The following is a 19,095-nucleotide window of genomic DNA, read 5'->3' on the forward strand; positions in this document are numbered from 1 at the left end:
CGAGTTGGTCATCAAGCGGACTCGATCTTTCATCACTGGTCGTGTACTGTGTAGTTCAACAAAGACGCACAAGACGTGACGCTCTATCGTTTTTTAGCACGTGGCCCCGTGTATTTCACGATAGGTTGTGACCTTATTTTTTCAAAGATTTGGTAATATTTGGAATATACTCAGCGATCACAACAAATAGTCAAAAGATTTATTTCAAAAGTGTGACTTTAATATTGTTTTCTCTCTTTGAGCCATGCCGACCGTAGACAGAGTGTAAGTTGTTCATTTGTAATGTAATACTTTATTTACATTTTATACGATATTTCGACTTGTATTCACATCTTTATCACATTTTTATCGGATAAGTGCGCATTTAGCATATAATTTATATCATATATACATATAGAATATTTAAAAAAATGTTTTTGAACACGTGTTCTCTTTTAGAAAAAAACCAGTCACAAGAAGAGGTAAAAGAGCCATATTGAAAAAAGAGCCTAAATTGGTGGAAGATGCCAAAGAAACTTTGTGCTTCAAAGGCAGACAGACGTCACAGATTGTGGTCGACTTTATGAAGGATTTGGTATAAATTATTGAATTTTGTATGCGTTATGGGAATTTTTTTTCTTTGAGGCACTTCTAAACAAATGTCCTGTTTTTTTTAGTGCGGTCTAAAAAAACCTAACGCGCAAATGATGCAACAAAAAAATGACATACTGCCGTTCGAAGATGTCACACCTATTGAAAAATTTGCATCAAAATACAACGCACCTCTCTTCATAATGGCTTTACACAATAAAAAGCGTCCGCATAATCTCGTGATAGGTCGAATGTACGAAAACACACTGTTGGATATGATGGAATTTGGTGTGGAAAATTACAAGGGATTGAAGGATTTCAAAGTTGAAAAGATAGCGTCGGGATTGAAACCGTTGTTGATTTTCAACGGCGAACTCTTTGAGACCGATTCTAAGTACATCAGAATCAAAAACCTGCTCGTTGATATGTTTCAAAGGGAAACAATCGAGAGAATCAGACTGCAAGGGCTTGAGCACGCTTTAAGTTTCACAGCTGTGGATGATAAAATACTTCTCCGTAGTTACAAGTACGTAATTGATCAAACTCGAGACAAACACAGTTTAGAATTGTCGTAAGATGTCTAATGTTTATTTCTCTGATACAGAATACTTATGAAAAAATCTACCACAAAGATACCTAGGATAGAACTTGAAGAAATCGGACCAAGAGCCGATTTGGTGTGCAGACGCAACAAATTCGCTTCTGAAGACTTGTTCAAACAAGCTTGTAAAAAACCCAAAGAGCTCAAGGTATGTAACAATTAATTTTTTTTACATAAATAATAATTGTACAAATGATTAACAAATATTATGATCTAATAATTCACAATTGTGATTGTAGGAGAGGAAGAAGAAAAATATTTCCACAGATACGCTTGGAACGACATATGGCCAGATACATGTCGGAGCTCAAAATATTGATAACATTCAAACGAGGAAAATGAAAGGTCTGAAAAAAACTTTACCGGAAAAGAAAACTGCACGGAAGAGAAAACCAGACGATGATGATAACGACAGTGCAAAGAAACTCAAAGAAGCTACGGATGGAGAACAAGAATAAAGTCTCGCACTGTTGTAATATACATTTGTATTTTAATGTAATTAATAATTTTTACACTCTATTTCCAACTCCAACTGGAAGTATCGTGCTGGTCCTACGATAAAGCAATCATGTAAAATAAATTATATGTATAAAAAGTTTTCCTCTTAACAATTATAAAACATGAGAGTCTTTTACCTTGACTATAACTCCGCAGATAGACAAACTTTTTCGAGCGTTATCACATTCCTTTAGCAAGACCGTGTCTTTGGGACTTTGCTCGAGTGCTCTCATTCTAACAACTGATCTAAAGTTTATAAAATTGTTAATAATGTCTTCGACTTGTCGGTTTTCCGCCGTTGATACTGTGGATCGCGAGATGCCGAGTTTTGAGAGAAAATTCGAGATATAATTTGAGACCACGGCGATAGCGCCTACGCCGTTATTATCAGGCGCTGTCTACAAAAAAAATATCGGTTTGTCAAAAATGATGAATATCCGTTGATCAGTAGTGTAATAAAAGCTTAAAACTTACGTCGTTTTGATAAAGCATTTTGTTTCCCACCCCAATAAGATTTATAATGGCATGCATCGCCTTCGATGTATCAAAGTCATCTGCCAGTGCTAACGAAACTTCATTTCTTGTATCATGTAAAGTCTGAAATATATTTAAAGTATGATATATATATATAAATTTAAGTTGATAAATTTGTTATACGAAGCAAAACAATTGAAGTTCAGCTTACTGCGAGCAAAATATTTTCATCAATTTTGGCACCTTTAAATCTTCCAGCAATGAAATTATCGCAGTCACTTAAAAAATTATCGAATTTGTTAATCACCGCCACCGCATTTTGCATGACTTTCTCTGAGAATTCAATACCTACAATATGAAAGTCAATTCTTCGTAAACATGAATTTTAAATTACTTGAAATTGAAACGTCAAAGTTTAATATATATGTGTACCATTTCGATAATGGGAAAGAAGGCAAAGCATTCTTAGATGATTTGCCGAGTACTTTTCAAGGTAATCCTGTATGCTTATGGTGTTTTTCAGACTTTTTGACATCTTTATATCTCTCAGAGTCAAGAAGCCGCAATGAAACCAATAATTGACCCATTGATCAATATTGTGATAACAGCACGACTGCGCTTCTTCGTTTTCATGATGCGGAAAAGCCAAATCCATTCCACCACTGTGTATATCTACAGAATTCCCAAAGATTGTGCTGAGAAAAGTATATACTTGACATTTTGATATAACAAAATCTATATTGTATTATATATAAATGCTTACACTTCAATAACTTTACACATAAAAGAAACATTAAATGTTTTTTTTTTTTTCAAATTACCTAGCAATTGCACTGCATTCTATGTGCCATCCTGGTCTGCCACATCCCCATGGACACTTCCAAGATGGCTCATTATCTTTTGCTGTTTTCCACAAAGCAAAATCTAATGGTGATCTTTTTTCTGCATGACTTGACGCAGTGTCCTCAATAGGAACTGTCAGTTTACCATATTTGTCATATTTACTTATATCAAAATAAACAGAGCCTGTCAAATACAATTTGGATAAAAATTTAATGGAAACTGAACAGTTGTGATCGTATCACAAATCCTAATGTTAATAAAAACGCTGTACCAGTTTTCGTAACATAGCCATAACCATTGGCTACAAGCTTCTCAATGAACTGAATGATTTGTGGCACATAATCTGTAACTCTACAGTACAAAAACGGTTCACGAACATTCAGATTACTCATGTCTGTAAAGAATTCAGCTTCAAAGTGTCTCGACAAGTCTCTGAAATCCTTTCCACTTTCGGCGGCACGTTTAATGATCTTGTCGTCAATGTCAGTTATACCCATGACCATCAACACATCTATGTTGAAGTAATCTGACAGAATTCGATGAACAATATCCGATTTTATGTAAGTTCTAAAAAATATTTAAATTTTTTAATAAGTTTCACTTACGTGTGAAACATATTAATATAAATTTATTTAGCGATATTTTCACTCACGTCGCATGACCAATGTGCGCTGAATCGTAGACTGTGGGACCGCACATGTACCATTTCAAGACATTTTCCGTTTGCAAAATTAACGGCACTTTGCATTTTGTCATCGGATTGTACACGGACACTTTGGTCTCGTAACCAACCGGCTTTATCCACCGCGGTCTGTTGTGACACCTCTTCACCTCGGTGTTTACAAATCGTTTGCACAGTCGTCCTAATCTTTTTGTTGCGCATGTCACGTTCATTTTTCCGTTTTATTATTTATTTACAGCCGGTTTAAATTCACAATTTGTACTTGTACATATAATAAATAAAAAATTTCAGGCGAACTCTCTACAACGTTTCGCGCACAAATACACGGAACGGTAAATGAAAACGCTATCTTACCGATCGCTTTTGGTTCTGTTCCGTGCTTTGTGCGCGCGCATCGATACCTCGATACCTCGATTCGCGATACCTCGATTCGCGATACCTCGATTTGCGATACCTCGATTCGCGATACCTCGATTCTCGAAACATTTTGGCGGGCACAGTCATGGCGAACGCGCGACGCGGAGCGCAAGTACACATTCGACTTGCTCTCGTATTTCTCGCGATTATCGCCGTTTCTGCGCGCGAATGTCCGTCGCACTTGTTTATCACAAAGTCTCGGATGTTTGCAGTAACACGTAATTAATACCGCGCACTCGCGCGGTAATCGCAATCGATTTTAGTTTACAGTGAAATTGCGAATCGCGGTCGTTCGCGCTTCCGCGAAGCGCGCCCGAGAAAAAATGGCCGTCGTGCGACGCAAAGCTCTTCGCGTTCGATTTGTCATAGTTTGTCGCGGTTAGTATTGTCTTCCGTGTAATTATTGATATTATGTGCGTGTCGTAATGCGTATCGGGCGTTCGGAGTGACAAGTGAGTGGCATCGCTGAAGACGAAGCTAATTAGTGAGCAGGAAACAAAATGCAGGCGCGTTGCCGGACAATCGCGCAATATTACGAAACAGAATGTCAATCAAGCGAGTAGATCTTCTTAATCTTGTTACATGCTGGTAAAGCGATATGAAATAATTAAAAATTTATAACATGTTTACGCGTGTTTACAGGTGTAAAAGCGAGCCGCGACGCGCGCCAACTGTGAGGATGGTAACTTACGCACAAGAGTGAGTAGTAATTGATTTCTGATAAAAGAGTTGAAAGAAATATATAAAAGCTTGCGCATATAGAAATTTAATCTGTAATTAAATTATAATTATAAATTTAATTTAATTTAAAACAGCTCACAGTTGTAAATGTGAGAATGGAAGAACTTTTTGAAAAGTTAAAATTGCAAATTTTTTACACATCACAAGTAAAATAAAAGGCGCGCGTTATTTTATACAATGTGTATAGCATAAAAACACTTTTACAATAATAATAGTTATTGGCATAGGCAAAATCGTTATTTATTGAAATTTATTGAGCACAATTAGTTCTCCTTATATTTTACACAAGTAAATCTATATTAAAAGTCATTTGAAATTTATGTTTATATATATATATATATAATATATATATATATCTTAAATTATTCTTTACACAAACACTCGTGTATACATATGCGTATGCTCGGTATTGTAATGTATATTTTATATTTAAATTCCATTCTCTGTAATACCCACGATGCATACTAACAATACAATATCAAAGTTTTATATTACACTGGCAATAATTAGATAATTTATAATTATCTGACAAAATACGGAATTTCTCTGATTTTGGCGCACAGCTAACCGCCACTCTCTGTCTTTATTCCACATTATCTCTTTATTATTTAATAATCGCCGCTCACATAAAACACTCGATGCACACACACACACACACACACGCACGCACGCACGCACGCAGTTTAACGCATTAAACCGCATCGGTTTTTGACATTTCGCGCGCCATGTGTATTGTTTCTAAATATTATTCATGTTTGTTAGTCAAGGAATGGGATAATTTCTCAAAATCAATATTTAAAAAGTTGATAAAAAGCACATAAATATATTCGAGTCGCAAAAAAGTCGTACATTTCGTTTTGCTTCAATTTTGCCGTTACACGTTTGGAAACTTATTCATGAATATGTATATTAAGGAAACGATGCGCACGTTGTGCGGAAACGTGAAACATTGATGCGATTTAACGAGTTCGAGTAAATAATTCGACATCGAGTGCGTGAGCGACTTCGCGAAAACTTCTCGCTCTCTATATCGTTTAATAACTTACAAAGTATTTTAAAATTTAGATTACAAATAGAGCTCATCGTCTCGAGCTCACTCGAACATATTCGATCGTTGATCTTATCAAAAGGACAATAATCTCGTCGTTTAAAGTGAACCAGAAAGCTCATATACGTCAGAACACATATATAAATGTGTATATATATATATATATACTATATGTATATATACGAAGGAAGAAAGTTCTATGTACAGAGATTTCTCGTTTTAAGTGCGTTGAAAAGGAGAAATCGTTCGTTTTCTTTATACTAAAGTGCTTCGCAAGAGAAGGCGATAAATCATAAATACAGATATTTTAAAACATTTTGTTTTTCTGATAATGTGAACTTTTATATACAACAGTAATGTGTACAACAGCAAGAGTAGACGACAAGGAAGGGGGAGTTTTTTCTCATATCACTTTGTTTCTCGTAATGTCCTGCATTCTGATGAATGTAAGATTTCTGATTCCTCTAACATCTACATCGTATAGTTTGAGACATTGAGCGAATACAGCGAATTTGTTTAATCGATAGTGCGTTATTATTACTTACTATTTCGGGAGAAAAGTGATCTCAAGATAATAACAATTAGAATTTTACTCGCAAACGAAGTTCAATATCCGCGTTTATAATATATCGCATACGAGTGTGGAAAAAAAAATGCAACGTGAAAATTGCTCGCAAATTATCGTTATTCGAATTTGCTACGCGAGACAACAAAAGAAACAAAACCGCAAGATCTTAATAAACCTCTGAGAAACCTGTCAGAGATTCAAAAACTCTTGCTTCTTTTTTTTTTTTTACATCTTTTTTCTCGCGGATGAACCAGCAAAATTCCTACTGAACTCGCGAACATTGCCGTGACCTTGTAACACGAAAGAAGAATAATTTAGCTAATTAAAACGCAATAATTGTTTATTACAATCTAAAAACCGACGCGTTTCAAGCGACGTTTTCGTTTTTTTTTTTTTGTTTTTTTTTGTTTTTCTCCGATAAAACAAGTCGTGGTCGTTACACTATACAACAACAATATCGAATTCGTTCGAACAACAGTTGCTTTCGCGCAGCAATTGTTTACGAGTTCATCGTCGAATGAGAGTGATGTAAGTCTCTCGATATTGATTTGGCTCATAAAACCAATAGAAGAATGCGAACAAGTGGGGAAAAAAGGTGTGAACGAACGCGATTCTTATATTTTTCCTCAATTACACGCTTTCCTTTCATCATTCTCATTTGTCTCGTGAACTCGTACGCTGGAGAGACGGGCGGAAAATTAAGCAACAAATATAATTCGCTATACTCAACACATTTAAAGTTCTTATTTATTGTAAAATTAGTTTATAGTTGTTTTCAAGAGTATATATATATATATATTACATATAAATCTAAATTAGAATTCAGCTACGCACACTTTCCGAAACAAGTAACAATTTTGATTATTACAAACATATAAATTTCTCGAACAAGACTGTAATTCGACAAACCCTCGAGTGAAAAACAAACCCGTCTCTTTGTTATGGCACTCTATGCGCATGAAATCTGCGCGCGCGCGCGCCTTTCCGTCAGTTTCTTCGAAAGAGTCGCGCGTGACAAAAGGCTCTCGCGAGGATTTTCTTTTACGGTCATCATCATTCGACGTGATCGCTCGGTGTGATGTAAAGCTCTCATATCTCTCTCTCGTTCACTTCTTCACAAGCTTCTCGTGAGACCCAGTCTTGCAAGAATTCCTCACGTCGACGATCGATCGCGATCCTCAGAACGCTTCGCGCGCTTTTGTTTTTCCCCCTTCATTTCTCTATCTTCTCACAATCTTCTGTCTATACTCTGCTCTACCGGGGGTAATAACTCGTCTATAATACGTCGTTCTAAATAAAACGGCCTACTCTAAGTGATACTACACAAGTATGTAGCGGGTAACTATAAGAACCGAAGTGAAAAAGAAGGCATTCTTCCCGTTACCACAACGTTAAAGCTCGTACATCGCGTGTTTTTTTATTTTTTTTTTTATTTTATTTATTTCGAAATATGGCAGCGCTCTGGAAAAGTAGACGGGTCCAAAATGTTTCTAAGATAATTCGGGCGAAGTTGTTCGCTTTGTTTTTTTTTTTTTTTCGCTCGTGTAATAATCCAAATTAACATATCGCTCCGCACACAACGTAAAAGAACTTATTACGAAATCATAAAATGCGGAGCAGATGTTCGTTATTGGAATTTAATCCTGCACTTCTTTTTGTTGCGTGCGTTTCTCATCAGTAGTAATAAGTAACAAAAAACAAACTCGGTTATCGCAAAGAGATTTCCAATATCAGTGATTTACGTGATTTTTCCCCGAGGTAAATTGCGACTCTCCTTTAAACCGTCTACTTTTTACAGAATATACATAACATATATGACATATTCTGTGTATATGTACTTGACTATAATAACTTAGTTAATATAATAACTTAGTTAATACAAACTTAATTAATCGCTCGAGAAAATTGTCGTATACTCAAAGGATTTTCGGTTTGTAAAAATTTTGGAATTATCTTTTCGAACACACACGTTTTGTTTTCGAAAATGAAAACAATTTGATATATAGAAATATTTTTGTATTCCTTATGTAAAAAACTCTTTATCAAATCTTATGGTTTTTTGTATTCGAGAATTTTGTAAATAACGCAATAACAATCGGAAACGAGACGATCGGGGAAGTTGTTTATTATTCAAACAATCGCTTATGTGTGTGTTGTATGTAAATTGACTCGCGGTTAAATGTCGCGAACAAAACGAAATTTCTTCTGTGACAACACTCTACCGTTGTAGAGAGAACGTGTCGAAATTACACGAAAAACAACAATCGCGCGCGCGACTTTATTTCTATACCAATCACACTAAATCGTTTCGTTCGCAAATTCACCGACTGTTTCTTTGATTTACACGCAGAGGCGTTGCGCAAGTCGTTATTTCGATTTTCAACTCGCAATTACGCGCACTCGTTGAAATTAAGCGTCGAATATATCAAAGTATATACATATATATATATATATATATATATATATATATATATATTTGCGAGATTGAAATTTGATACTTTCCGTTTAATAATACACGGTCAAAAGGCTATGTGCCGCGCGGATTTTCGTTTGTGTCGTCACAATGGTTCGCGATATCGACGTGTCATACAGAATAAAGCGAGCATAAATACCCTTGAGATATTAACATTAATTCCGGCGTAATATCAGCATCGCATATCTCTTCTCTGTTATTTGGGAATTGAAAAATAACAACAACAACATTGAGTGCCGTGAATATTACGAGTTGAAAAAAAAAAAAAATGAAGAGAGATCCACCGTTCTCCGTAGCGCCGAAACAATTTGCATCTTCCCTATTGTGATAATTATTGCGAAACACTATCTCTCGATAAGGTAAAATCCTCTCGAATTTTCGATTTCGACCGGGAACGGGAACGGGTTAGACGCTATTTCGAATTCGAAACAACAACGCTTGCACGTACGTATGCACGCTTCGGATTTTACGGACGGCTGAAAAACGGTTCAATCCATTCTCCGGCTCCGACCAACCGCTATCACAAATCATTCGGTTAAGCGCATAATCTCCTAATATTGTATACATATATATACTCCGCGCGATTTCATTAATTACTTTCATCGTCGAACGAATCCTCTATTTAACACTCGTAGTCTAACAAATTTTTTTTTCTATTACCGGCTGATGGGGGGCCGCGACACGTCTCCTTCTCGAAGAACACCTCGCTTAACAACACTTTACGTGTGTGAGTGTATGTGTGTGTGTGTGTGTGTGTATGTGTGCGGATCGATGTGTAGATTTTTTTGTTTTCTTTCTCGAACGAGGGATGGGTACATTAAGAGACGTTCAGGAGCGAAATGGAATCGTGAGTTACGACGCAGCTTGCTGGAATCATGTCGTTGGCGCGTTCGAGGAAGGCGGCGCGTCGGTACGCCAGATTGAGCTGCCCGAATGGCTGATCGTGGGGATCTAGGGAAAGAGAGAGAGAGAGATATTGATCGCAGTTAGAATCGCGACTAATACATTACAGCAAACGATAAAATTACATTCTCCCCTTTCTCTCTCCGCGCACAATTACAAATAATTGATCGCTTTTCCGACTTCGTGCTACGATTATATTATTCAGCTACATGGTCAAAATATAATTTGACAGTGACTTATGTTTCAACGCAAATAATCACATTATCGGAATTTTGAATAGAAAAGACTTTCGGTTTAATTTATAGATAAGTTAGATCGTTGAAATTTTAATCACATTTTCGCAGTTTTTTTTAAATTGAAAATGATTTTTCTCTCGGTAGTTGATCGTTTCTCCAGTTAAAAGAAAAACTTTTTTGATTTTTTCGTTTCTCAATTTGTCAATCTCGTCAGGAAAAATATCGTATCTCCCGAATTATTTAATGAGAAATAATAATACGCATTATCAGATATGCTTATGCCGGAGCAAAGCAATTCTCGTTATTCTTGTTCTATATATATGTATGTACCTTATTGTCGTGTCCAATCAATGGCGTTTCCGCCGTAGTTTCGTCGCTGGGACGATTCATGTACGGGTGCGGGGGTGGCACGTAAATCGGTTTAGAATGACTGGCGACTTGCGCGTAAATCGTCGGCTCCTGGATCGGCTGTCTGCGCGTCAAGGTAGACATGGGCAGCAGCTGGGGCCGCTGGATGCTCGAGATTTGTACGGGCTGGTAGCAGTTCGGGGGTATTCGCCGGTTTCCCCGATTCAGCGTTAATTCGGCGTACGTTAACTCGGACACCTGCTAAGAGCAATATTACTTTCTGAATTTGTAAGACACGCGTTTGCGCGCGCGTCCGGCAAAATTAATCACTTCCTATTTTCAGTCAAATAAGAACGGGAAAAAATATCTCTTTTATATAAAATTATTTTTTACATTAATTTTTTCGATATAAAATAACAAGAATCAAATCACATATATAAGATAACAAACTAAAATTATAGAATGTATTAAAAAAAAAGCAAAGAGAAAGACGTTCGCGGCCAAAAACTGATCAGAGAGATATTTTGGCCGAAGAGAGAGATTTGCTTACGCGAGAATGAATTTCTAATTACGAAGGATTTAACTATTTTTAGATACGTCGAGAGTTTAACCAGAAATTACACAATGATCTGATGTGAGAACTTACGTTATTCGCCGCCACAAAAGTACTCGTGTCCGGACGTGACTGTTGCAGCACGTATCGTGGCGATGTTCCTTTGCACAGTTCTGCGTACGAGTTCTCTGCAACAGAGCGCGGAGGATCGATTGTCGTTTATCGCCTCTAGTTTGTTAGAAACTAAAACTCGGCGTTGTAAAAAGAGACATTCGTATATTCCTAAACAATTTATCCGTTAATTACTTTTATTTTTCGTAAAATCTCGCAGCAAAAACTGCTGCTTTCAATCGATTAAAAAAAAAAATAAAAAATAAAAAATCAAACCGAATCTCGACCGGAGAGAATTTTGTTCGGTTAATAGGCGAAAGATTTGCGAGAGACGATTTGTCCTTGCTACGGTGAGACACGCGCTTATATATACGCGCTTATCGCACAATCCACGGATAAACGGGATCAAGGAGCATGCTGCGATGTCGGGGAGTGACAGGTTCTCTCGCTTACCGTTCGCGTGCGGTATTATGTCGGGATTCTTCTCGAAGCTCTCGATGCTATCGGTGCTGAGGGGCAAGGTCGACGATTTGTCACGCGGGGACGAGGCGCCGGTACCCGACGCCGCCAGATTTGCCATGCCGCCGTCGTCGTGAGAGTCCTCCTGAGATCGGGGTCGATAGCGCAGCTTGACAGCGAGAACGATCACGAAGATCACGAGCAGCAGCCCCGCCGTGGCGCCGACCACGGCGCCCAGCAGCGGGCCCGACAGTGACAGCATAACCGGCGTCAGGGCTGCAAATTGTATTCAATTGTTTCTGGTGCGTTTGGCCGATGAAAGGGGTGAGGAACAATAGCTGGACAGCCAGGCCGAATTTCAGGCTTGGGAGAAAAGCGACGTAATTTCTCGCGATGACAGCGTTTATTGTCTTGCGAAAAGCGCGGAGAAAAATCATAAAAGTCAAAATATTCTTCAAAGTCAATTATCTCTCTCTCTCTCTCCACGAAAAAACTTTTCTCGAATGTTGAATCGATTGTTGCATTTCCGATCCGTAAAACGGCTTCCGATTTGTATCGCGCGTTCATTCCGCCGGGCTTTACTTACAACTCGACTACTTCGATCGGTCGAGGAAAACGAGACGATTTTTTTTCGCGAGATCGGTGTTGTTATTTGTGATTTCTCTTGAAAGAGGCTGTATATTTCGCGAATTATCTGATTTATAAGTTGATATGATAGGAATTATGATTATTAAATTCACGGTAACACGTTGACGCGATCTAAATGAGAGAGAAAAATTTATGTATGCGCGCGCTTTGCGTGCACCGAGAATATTCATAAACGTATGGCGTGCGCAAAGCAAACGCGGATTATGACAATAATTGTGACTAACGCACGCGCGCTCGAAGAAATATCTTTCGCGTTCGAGACTGATTAAGAAAAAAATCTCACACCTGAAGGCAATAAAAAACAACACAACAAAAAAAAAGTTAATCGACAACACCAAACTAAATGAACCTGTTTTCGCTTCGTGTTTTTAACGAAGGAAAGCTAAATCGGGAGAATCTTAAAAATATCGCAATTAAAATTCACGGAAAGTGTAGCTTGCAACATAAATTTTTTTTCGAAAGCAAAGACACATCGTGCAGACACAGCGTTTTCCAGAAGCATTGTGATGATACGAACTAGGTGCATGCGTCAGTGTGCGTGTGCGTGTGTGTGTGTGTATGTATGTATGTATGTGTGTGTACGCGCAATGTGCAGCATGGCTCGTAAAAATGCTCGTAAAAAATGCGCACGTATAACGTTTCTCTTAGCTGCAACGCGATCGTAAAAGCAGTAGCTTCGTTTGTATCTCAATGGCAGTCCCGAGGGTTTATCAACGACCCGGTCGATTACGGGACGCAATGAAAATTTATAACGCGCTCTTCGCAGCTTAGAGATGGCCTGATTACTGCGGCTACTGTTCCTTGCTTGTTAAAATCCGCGACCACATTAAAATCCAGAGACCGGAACGTTGTTGAAAATAAACCGAAACGTTCTTGAATTCGCATGAAATTCGAAGTAAGATTAACTCGCTTCGATCTGTTCGGAATTTTATTGGAATATTTTGCTCCCAAGTCAAATCTTTACTTTTCGACTTACAGAGAGATTCCAAAAGCGTTGTAAAAAGAATTATTCCAATTAACAGACAGATATTTCGTTCGCTCGACTGAAAGAAATTCGCGCGACTGCGATCTCGCGCGTCGTGTTTTTTCATCCAAATCCATGCGCGCGCGCGTGTATCAGTTCCACGGTCGGAGATTCTTCGTCATCGAAAAATAATCACTCCTCCCGCGGTCGCCGACTGTTTACGCAGATCATAGATCATACTTGGCGCATTAGCAATGAATTTGGGATTCAAATGCACTCGGGTTTCCGAACTGCTGGCGAGGTATTCAAGTTCGGGTATAATCAAAACCCACTTATATTCGCGAACTCTGTTAAATCAATGTCTCTCCCGTTGGCGCGTTCCCCGCCGCTTTTCCTCCGTTCTCTTAAGGTGATATTAAGGATGCGTCAGCATCAAACTAAGCTAATGACGATTTGAATTCATGCACTTCTGCACTACGCGCGTCGAGAATGTATTTCATCTAAATGAGGCAAATGACCGGGACGCATTTATCAGAGAAATAATTAATAATTATTAAAGACATAATTAGTAAAGATATTAATCGTAGCAATTCTTTGTGTGTGTTTTTTTAAAAGTATTTTTTAAGCTATTGTTAATTTCTAACTTTAGATAAATTGTAATTATGATTAATTTCTTTAATAATAAATGTCCGACCAATGGCACTTGTCATTGAGGCATTTCCTTCGTACGTAGCGAATTTCGGTGTATCTTTTAGTCACTTGCATTATTTTTCGATAAATGTTTTTTTGTTTTATAATCGGACACAATTCTCAGAGAAGATAATAAACGATTTGTATATTTTTGTTAAATGAGAGATAAATGAACGCGGGATGTTAAATGAATAGTCGTCTTTTTTTCGAGTTATTGTTTTAAATTACTTCAAATTGAATCTTCTCCCCGGATTTCTCTGCCAGACCGCCTTTACGTAATATAATATAATAGATGTGTGTGAATAATGTGAACAAATCTTTGGTGCATGACTCGAGCTCTCTTCGCGCAATATAACGTCGCGTTTTGTTGTACTCGTCACTGCGTGCGTGCCAGCTTTATTGTCTTTGAACTAAAGCTGCTTTCGGGTGACCTTATCCATTAATTTACAAAAGATTAATTGAAAGCGTTGTTCCTGAAACTTCCTCGTGTTACACGCTAGCGTTGCCTCGCCCCAGAATTTACCTCATTCGGGAAGCTTAAGATTATTTGGCGTAGCATCCTGTGTGTGCGTGCGATGCCCAGCGTCGTGATCTCCCCAGCGGGAGAAGTTGCAAGCAAATAAAGGATCAATAAGTCGCGTAAATGCGCTTAGAGAAGTATCATTATAAACTACAAGATGCAAAATACAATATCGTAACTCTTTTCGAAAATATTAAAAACAAATAATCTAGTACTGGTTTTATGTATACGCATATTTTATTTGACGCGTCTCAAATAAATTTACATAAACCAGTATTGGTTGAAGGATTGAAAATATAAAGAAAGTTTTTTTTACAACACGCACGTTCGTAGGTGACAAAATGTCGCGAGTTTTGTTTTTTGCGGAACGAAATACCGCGAAATTGCACACAGACAGTAAATGTGCGGCGAACAGCGTTACGTCTCATCTTAATAAATCGAATATATGAACAATCGAGTAATGCAAATTGCGCGCGGTTGCAAATCCAATTTCCGTATTTGACGTATCCATTTAAGGATTTCGATAACATTTCTCTCAGCCGCTTCAAGTGCACGTACATTATCGCTGACGATCTCGACAAACTGGAAGATCAAGTCTGGCCGCAGAGCAATTTTGGATGAATGCCCGTCGACCGGGTTTACACGCACAAGCGGTCGCCTTAGTGGCGTTCCCTTGGAAACACACAAGTTCCACACATCCGACAGTTGGCCTTGTCTCTGGTAACGCGCTAACTATTTACAGGATGCGTCGGGGACGGGACGACTTCCGTTGCGAGTGCATCAGCAACTAAAGTCCTCGATTTGCGTTGCTCGTCTTTACAACGTCGTGTTACGTTCGTTGCGCGCATCAAATCGGCGACAAAAATATATAACACGATAGCGCCGGACAACTTCGTGTAATAAAGAGCCGTGCGCGCTTTGTACGTCTTCAATTAAATGTCAAACACATTTCACATCGGACGAGAAAAATTGCAAGTAATTAACACATGCAAGTGCGTCAGCAGAACTTTTTATGTGCGACACAAACATACATTGGATCATGTATATTTTATTTATTAACACTGTTTAAATACGAGTGATAGAAGACAAAACTCATCGAAAACACATACAATTGCGTGCAAAGAAAATGTGCGAGTAGCAATTAAAGAAACGAAACGTCTAAGCTGCGGCAAGACACGAATCGATGAAATAATTTAAAAAATCGCAACGACGACGGCGAAGCGTTCAACGCGCGAATCCGACACATGCAGGAACCGATCGTATCGTACGAAACGATATGACGATATTTCGCAAGTCGATCGCGAGATTCCCCGGTGATTGCCCCTTTAATTTGACGGTTCCTCGATGGATGAGAAGAAAAAAAATTTTGCAGCAAAGTAAATATGCAGATTTTGAGATACTTCGTGATGAACTTGCCAAAGCGTTCGACACGTCTCTCTCTCTCTCTCTCTCTCTTTCTCTTTTAGTTCAATTTCCGCTGATTGAACAATTTTTATCACAAACGAGTCGTGCGGACTGTTATAACAACTTAGATGGGAACAGTTTTATCATATATCGCCGTAAATATTCGCGCCGATTCAAACGCGCAGACGTGACAAAAAGAATCTCGTATCGATTGATATTTTGAAAAATAACAAGTTTCGAACAACAAAGATAAAAGTTTCTACAATTAGAATCTAGTTTTATAAAGAAAGACACAGAGAAAGAAGAGAGAAAGAGAGAGAATTGGCAGATTTAACGGCAGTTTGAGTTTGTTATAAGGAAATAAGAATCTGCGCGTTTCTGAAAAACTGAGAAAAGACGAGCTAGCTCCCAGAAATACGACATTTCAATTCTACGGTTAAAGAAGAGAGTTGAAGAAACAAAAAACAAGATACGTAATAAAATAAAAAAGAAGAAATATCATCACACACACACAAATACTTAAGGAGATACGAGCAATCATAAATCAGATCAAGATCTACTCGGGTCGCCGCAAAAATATACACAGCAACGACAAAAAACAGAAAAACTCGCACAAACAAATCATCTGATTTTGTGGACTAAATCGCGTCTCGCGCAGGACTGCGGTAATGTGCTTTCAAACGCGGAATGAGGAAAGTAAACATAAATATTCAGTGTATCGGCGACGAACACGCTGTTCTCGTTCGAGTCGTCCGTTTCCACCAGGAGAGCTCGCGATCAAACAGTCTCCCCCTCCCGAGATCATCTTCAAGCCCGAGCGGTGAGAATCGACACAATCGATCCTCGTGGCTCGTCCAACAACGATGTCGCTCATCGGCGCCGCTAATTCCTCGCACGAATAGCACCATCCGATGTTTGTCGGGGATAACAAGAGGCAATGGTCGGTAGGTGAGGGGCGGAGGGAAGCTGGTAGAATCGCAAGAGGTGGTTGGGGATAGTTGGCGGGACGAGATCCATTGTTTATCTGCACCCTACCTGGGTAATGTTGGTGCTCCGAGGTATTACCCTCCTGTACAAAATGCGGACTGTGGATGACCGTGGCGTCGCTCATCGCGTGCGCCGTCATGATCCTGAGGGACAGCACCAGACCCGACTGGCTCCTCTCGGTTGGCAGATTCGTCACCTCGAGCATGCTCGGCGTCAGGCTGGTCGCGGACGCCAGCAACCGCCTGGTGTTGGCGTCAAAGACCTGCAGCACGTAGGTGGCGGTGTTCGCGTCGAAGTACTCGCTCTCGGCGCAGCTGACACGCACGGTCGTCCGGCTCTCCTCACGGATCGTGCAATTCTCCGGCGAGGGTGGTTGCGCCAGCCTCTCACCTGCTACCGGAAGTGGTCACAACACACCAGGCCTCAGCCTTCGTCGTAAACTGACTCGAGGGGTGGGCGCGTACAAGGTACGACGGTTTTTGAGGGGAAGGGAGAGTTTGATGAAGGTGGTTTGATGAATCTGGCAACTCCGCGAGGGCTGTGTGTTCGTTTTGCAAACAAGAGAAACGTATCCGTCGTTAAAACGACGGGCAAATGGGATGACGAGTAATTAAATGCAATGCATGTTGAATGGTTGAATGGCGTTACAGACCGAATCGCGTTATCCGCTAGGCTTGTTTCGAGTACTGAAGTTTGGGATAATCGACGAGCTCGTGTCATGTTCTGATTAGAGAGGAACTTGATCGAATACAAAGCTGCGTTGGGTGTACAAATGTTCTCTGATTACTGTCTCTGAAAACGCGAAACTGTTAGAGCTAGAGAGATAGCGTGTGTAGAATGTCTGAGAAATTGAAAAGGTTTTTTACTGATGAAAGATATTTATTAGCGAACGGACCGGTTCATCGATCGCGGACGCGCGTGCTCCTAGCGCGTTCCGCGGTTCTCATCGGGGAATCATCGAGTCATGCGTATTTAAATGAGGCGTAATCACTCGTAGATGATATCTCGCTCGCCGCGATAATGGCGCGTTCCCTCGCGAGTTTGATGGCGCGCGCGCGCGATCTCCTCGAGAGAGCCTCGATCACACACGGCGATGGATTTCCGTGAAATGTGCCAATCGTTCGTCACGCTGCGCGCACCGACGTATTTTAATGCAAAACGTCAAAACGCAATCGATACCTGCCAGTCATCGAGCGAGACGTACACCCGATCCGCGCATATATTTTTGTCATTTTTATCGTCTCGAAAGCTGCCACTCGCGCGCTAACTTTTAACGCGGACCGTAGTTTTTATAATGCACGAACACACGAGGTTGTATCTTTTTCGAAGGGAAGTCAAAACAGCTGCCGCAATTTTACAATTCGGGTTTTTTTTATCAATATCAGAAAAGAGAAAGACAGAAAAAGAAAAATACAATTGAAACGTCTATCGTTTTTTTGATGTAACGCACATTTGAATAACATTTTTACTGCGAACATGTCGCTGCGAATTCGTGCGGCGGAATTTGTTCGCAAAGCTCGATCGAACGTTTCGCGGGAACATCTTACGTACGGAGAACAGAAATCGAAATCCTTCGAACACCGATTTTTTTTCTCGCCTCCTCTCTCTCCTCCCCCTCAAGAGAACAGCAGCATATCGCCGAGTCTTGTTAGCGCGGACGGTGTGGTACGAGGGGGAGGAGAGGGGAAGGTCCGGATATAAATTGAACGAGCGTAGCGTAAGGAACGGCGATTTGTAACGAAGGAGAGGGCCAAGAGCAGCTGACGCGAAATACGAAAGCCTTTTATAGTCTGGTTTACCCTATCTCGACCTAGTGCGCGGCCCGGCCGCAGTAGAGCGGATAAACGACGACGCCGACGGGTTCCGCAGTCCACCACCTATTAGCCGCGCATTATTAACGCGCGTAACGCCGCTTAACGTCCGTCTACGTGCATACCCACGGGTTAATCGTGAGCAATTAGTTAGAAGAATGTGCCAGAATGGCCCCCGGAGGTCGCTAAATTGGACCGAGAGAAATTGGTTTAACGGAATTTACCAAGATACCGTTTGAAAACGTGTTTCGCGCGGCGATCAAATTGAAAAAATCGCACGGATTGTTTTTTTTTTTTTCGATACGCGCGTTTTGAGAAAAACGAAAGAGGGAGATGAACGTGGGAAATTTTAAACCGATTTAAATATTTTAAAGAATGAATATTAAAAAGAATACATTGCCAAAGAGGATGCTCGAGAAAACAACTTTTTGTTAATGGAGAAAGAAAAAAATACGATTGTTGAAACGACGAGCGATCATGCGCCGACGTGGAAGTGGTGCGCGTCTAAATCACATATTTCGCAGTTTGTTACGTTTGCGCTACGAG

At 39.7% G+C, this 19,095-nt stretch overlaps 3 protein-coding genes across 4 annotated transcripts in view; 1 reads left to right on the forward strand and 2 right to left on the reverse strand.

Moving 5' to 3' along the window:
* Window positions 1-23: 23 nt before the first annotated feature.
* LOC109854550 (ribosome production factor 2 homolog) lies at window positions 24-1,786 on the forward strand. Its single transcript, XM_020427750.1, has 5 exons — window positions 24-264; window positions 439-574; window positions 657-1,096; window positions 1,175-1,319; window positions 1,411-1,786. The coding sequence occupies exons 1-5, from the start codon at window positions 245-247 to the stop codon at window positions 1,627-1,629; spliced, it is 960 nt and encodes a 319-aa protein (XP_020283339.1). The 5' UTR covers window positions 24-244; the 3' UTR covers window positions 1,630-1,786.
* Window positions 1,640-3,977, reverse strand: LOC109854541 (probable cysteine--tRNA ligase, mitochondrial). Of its 2 annotated transcripts, XM_020427730.1 has the most exons (8): window positions 3,639-3,977; window positions 3,258-3,553; window positions 2,965-3,169; window positions 2,576-2,838; window positions 2,355-2,491; window positions 2,144-2,266; window positions 1,807-2,067; window positions 1,640-1,723 (listed from the first exon to the last, which is right to left on the reverse strand). In XM_020427730.1, exons 1-8 carry the CDS (start codon window positions 3,878-3,880, stop codon window positions 1,688-1,690), a joined length of 1,563 nt encoding a protein of 520 aa, XP_020283319.1. In that variant the 5' UTR covers window positions 3,881-3,977; the 3' UTR covers window positions 1,640-1,687. The 2 variants fall into 2 exon arrangements, with proteins under 2 accessions (XP_020283319.1, XP_020283326.1); XM_020427737.1 differs by lacking the exon at window positions 1,640-1,723 and having other exon boundaries at window positions 1,949-2,063.
* Window positions 3,978-5,189: 1,212 nt separating this feature from the next.
* Window positions 5,190-19,095, reverse strand: part of LOC109853703 (nephrin-like) — a 224,563-nt gene continuing 210,657 nt past the window's right edge. Inside the window, exons 13-17 of the mRNA XM_020426061.1 lie at window positions 16,787-17,131; window positions 11,520-11,801; window positions 11,049-11,143; window positions 10,385-10,660; window positions 5,190-9,866 (exon numbers count right to left, since the gene is read on the reverse strand). Of these exons, the coding sequence (XP_020281650.1) occupies window positions 9,789-9,866; window positions 10,385-10,660; window positions 11,049-11,143; window positions 11,520-11,801; window positions 16,787-17,131 (1,076 nt within the window). The 3' untranslated portion in view covers window positions 5,190-9,788. The remainder of the gene's footprint in view (window positions 9,867-10,384; window positions 10,661-11,048; window positions 11,144-11,519; window positions 11,802-16,786; window positions 17,132-19,095) is intronic.

This window comes from Pseudomyrmex gracilis, unplaced genomic scaffold (genome assembly GCF_002006095.1).
Source record: "Pseudomyrmex gracilis isolate BER0280 unplaced genomic scaffold, ASM200609v1 scaffold_2, whole genome shotgun sequence".
NCBI classification, from domain to species: Eukaryota; Metazoa; Arthropoda; class Insecta; order Hymenoptera; family Formicidae; genus Pseudomyrmex; species Pseudomyrmex gracilis.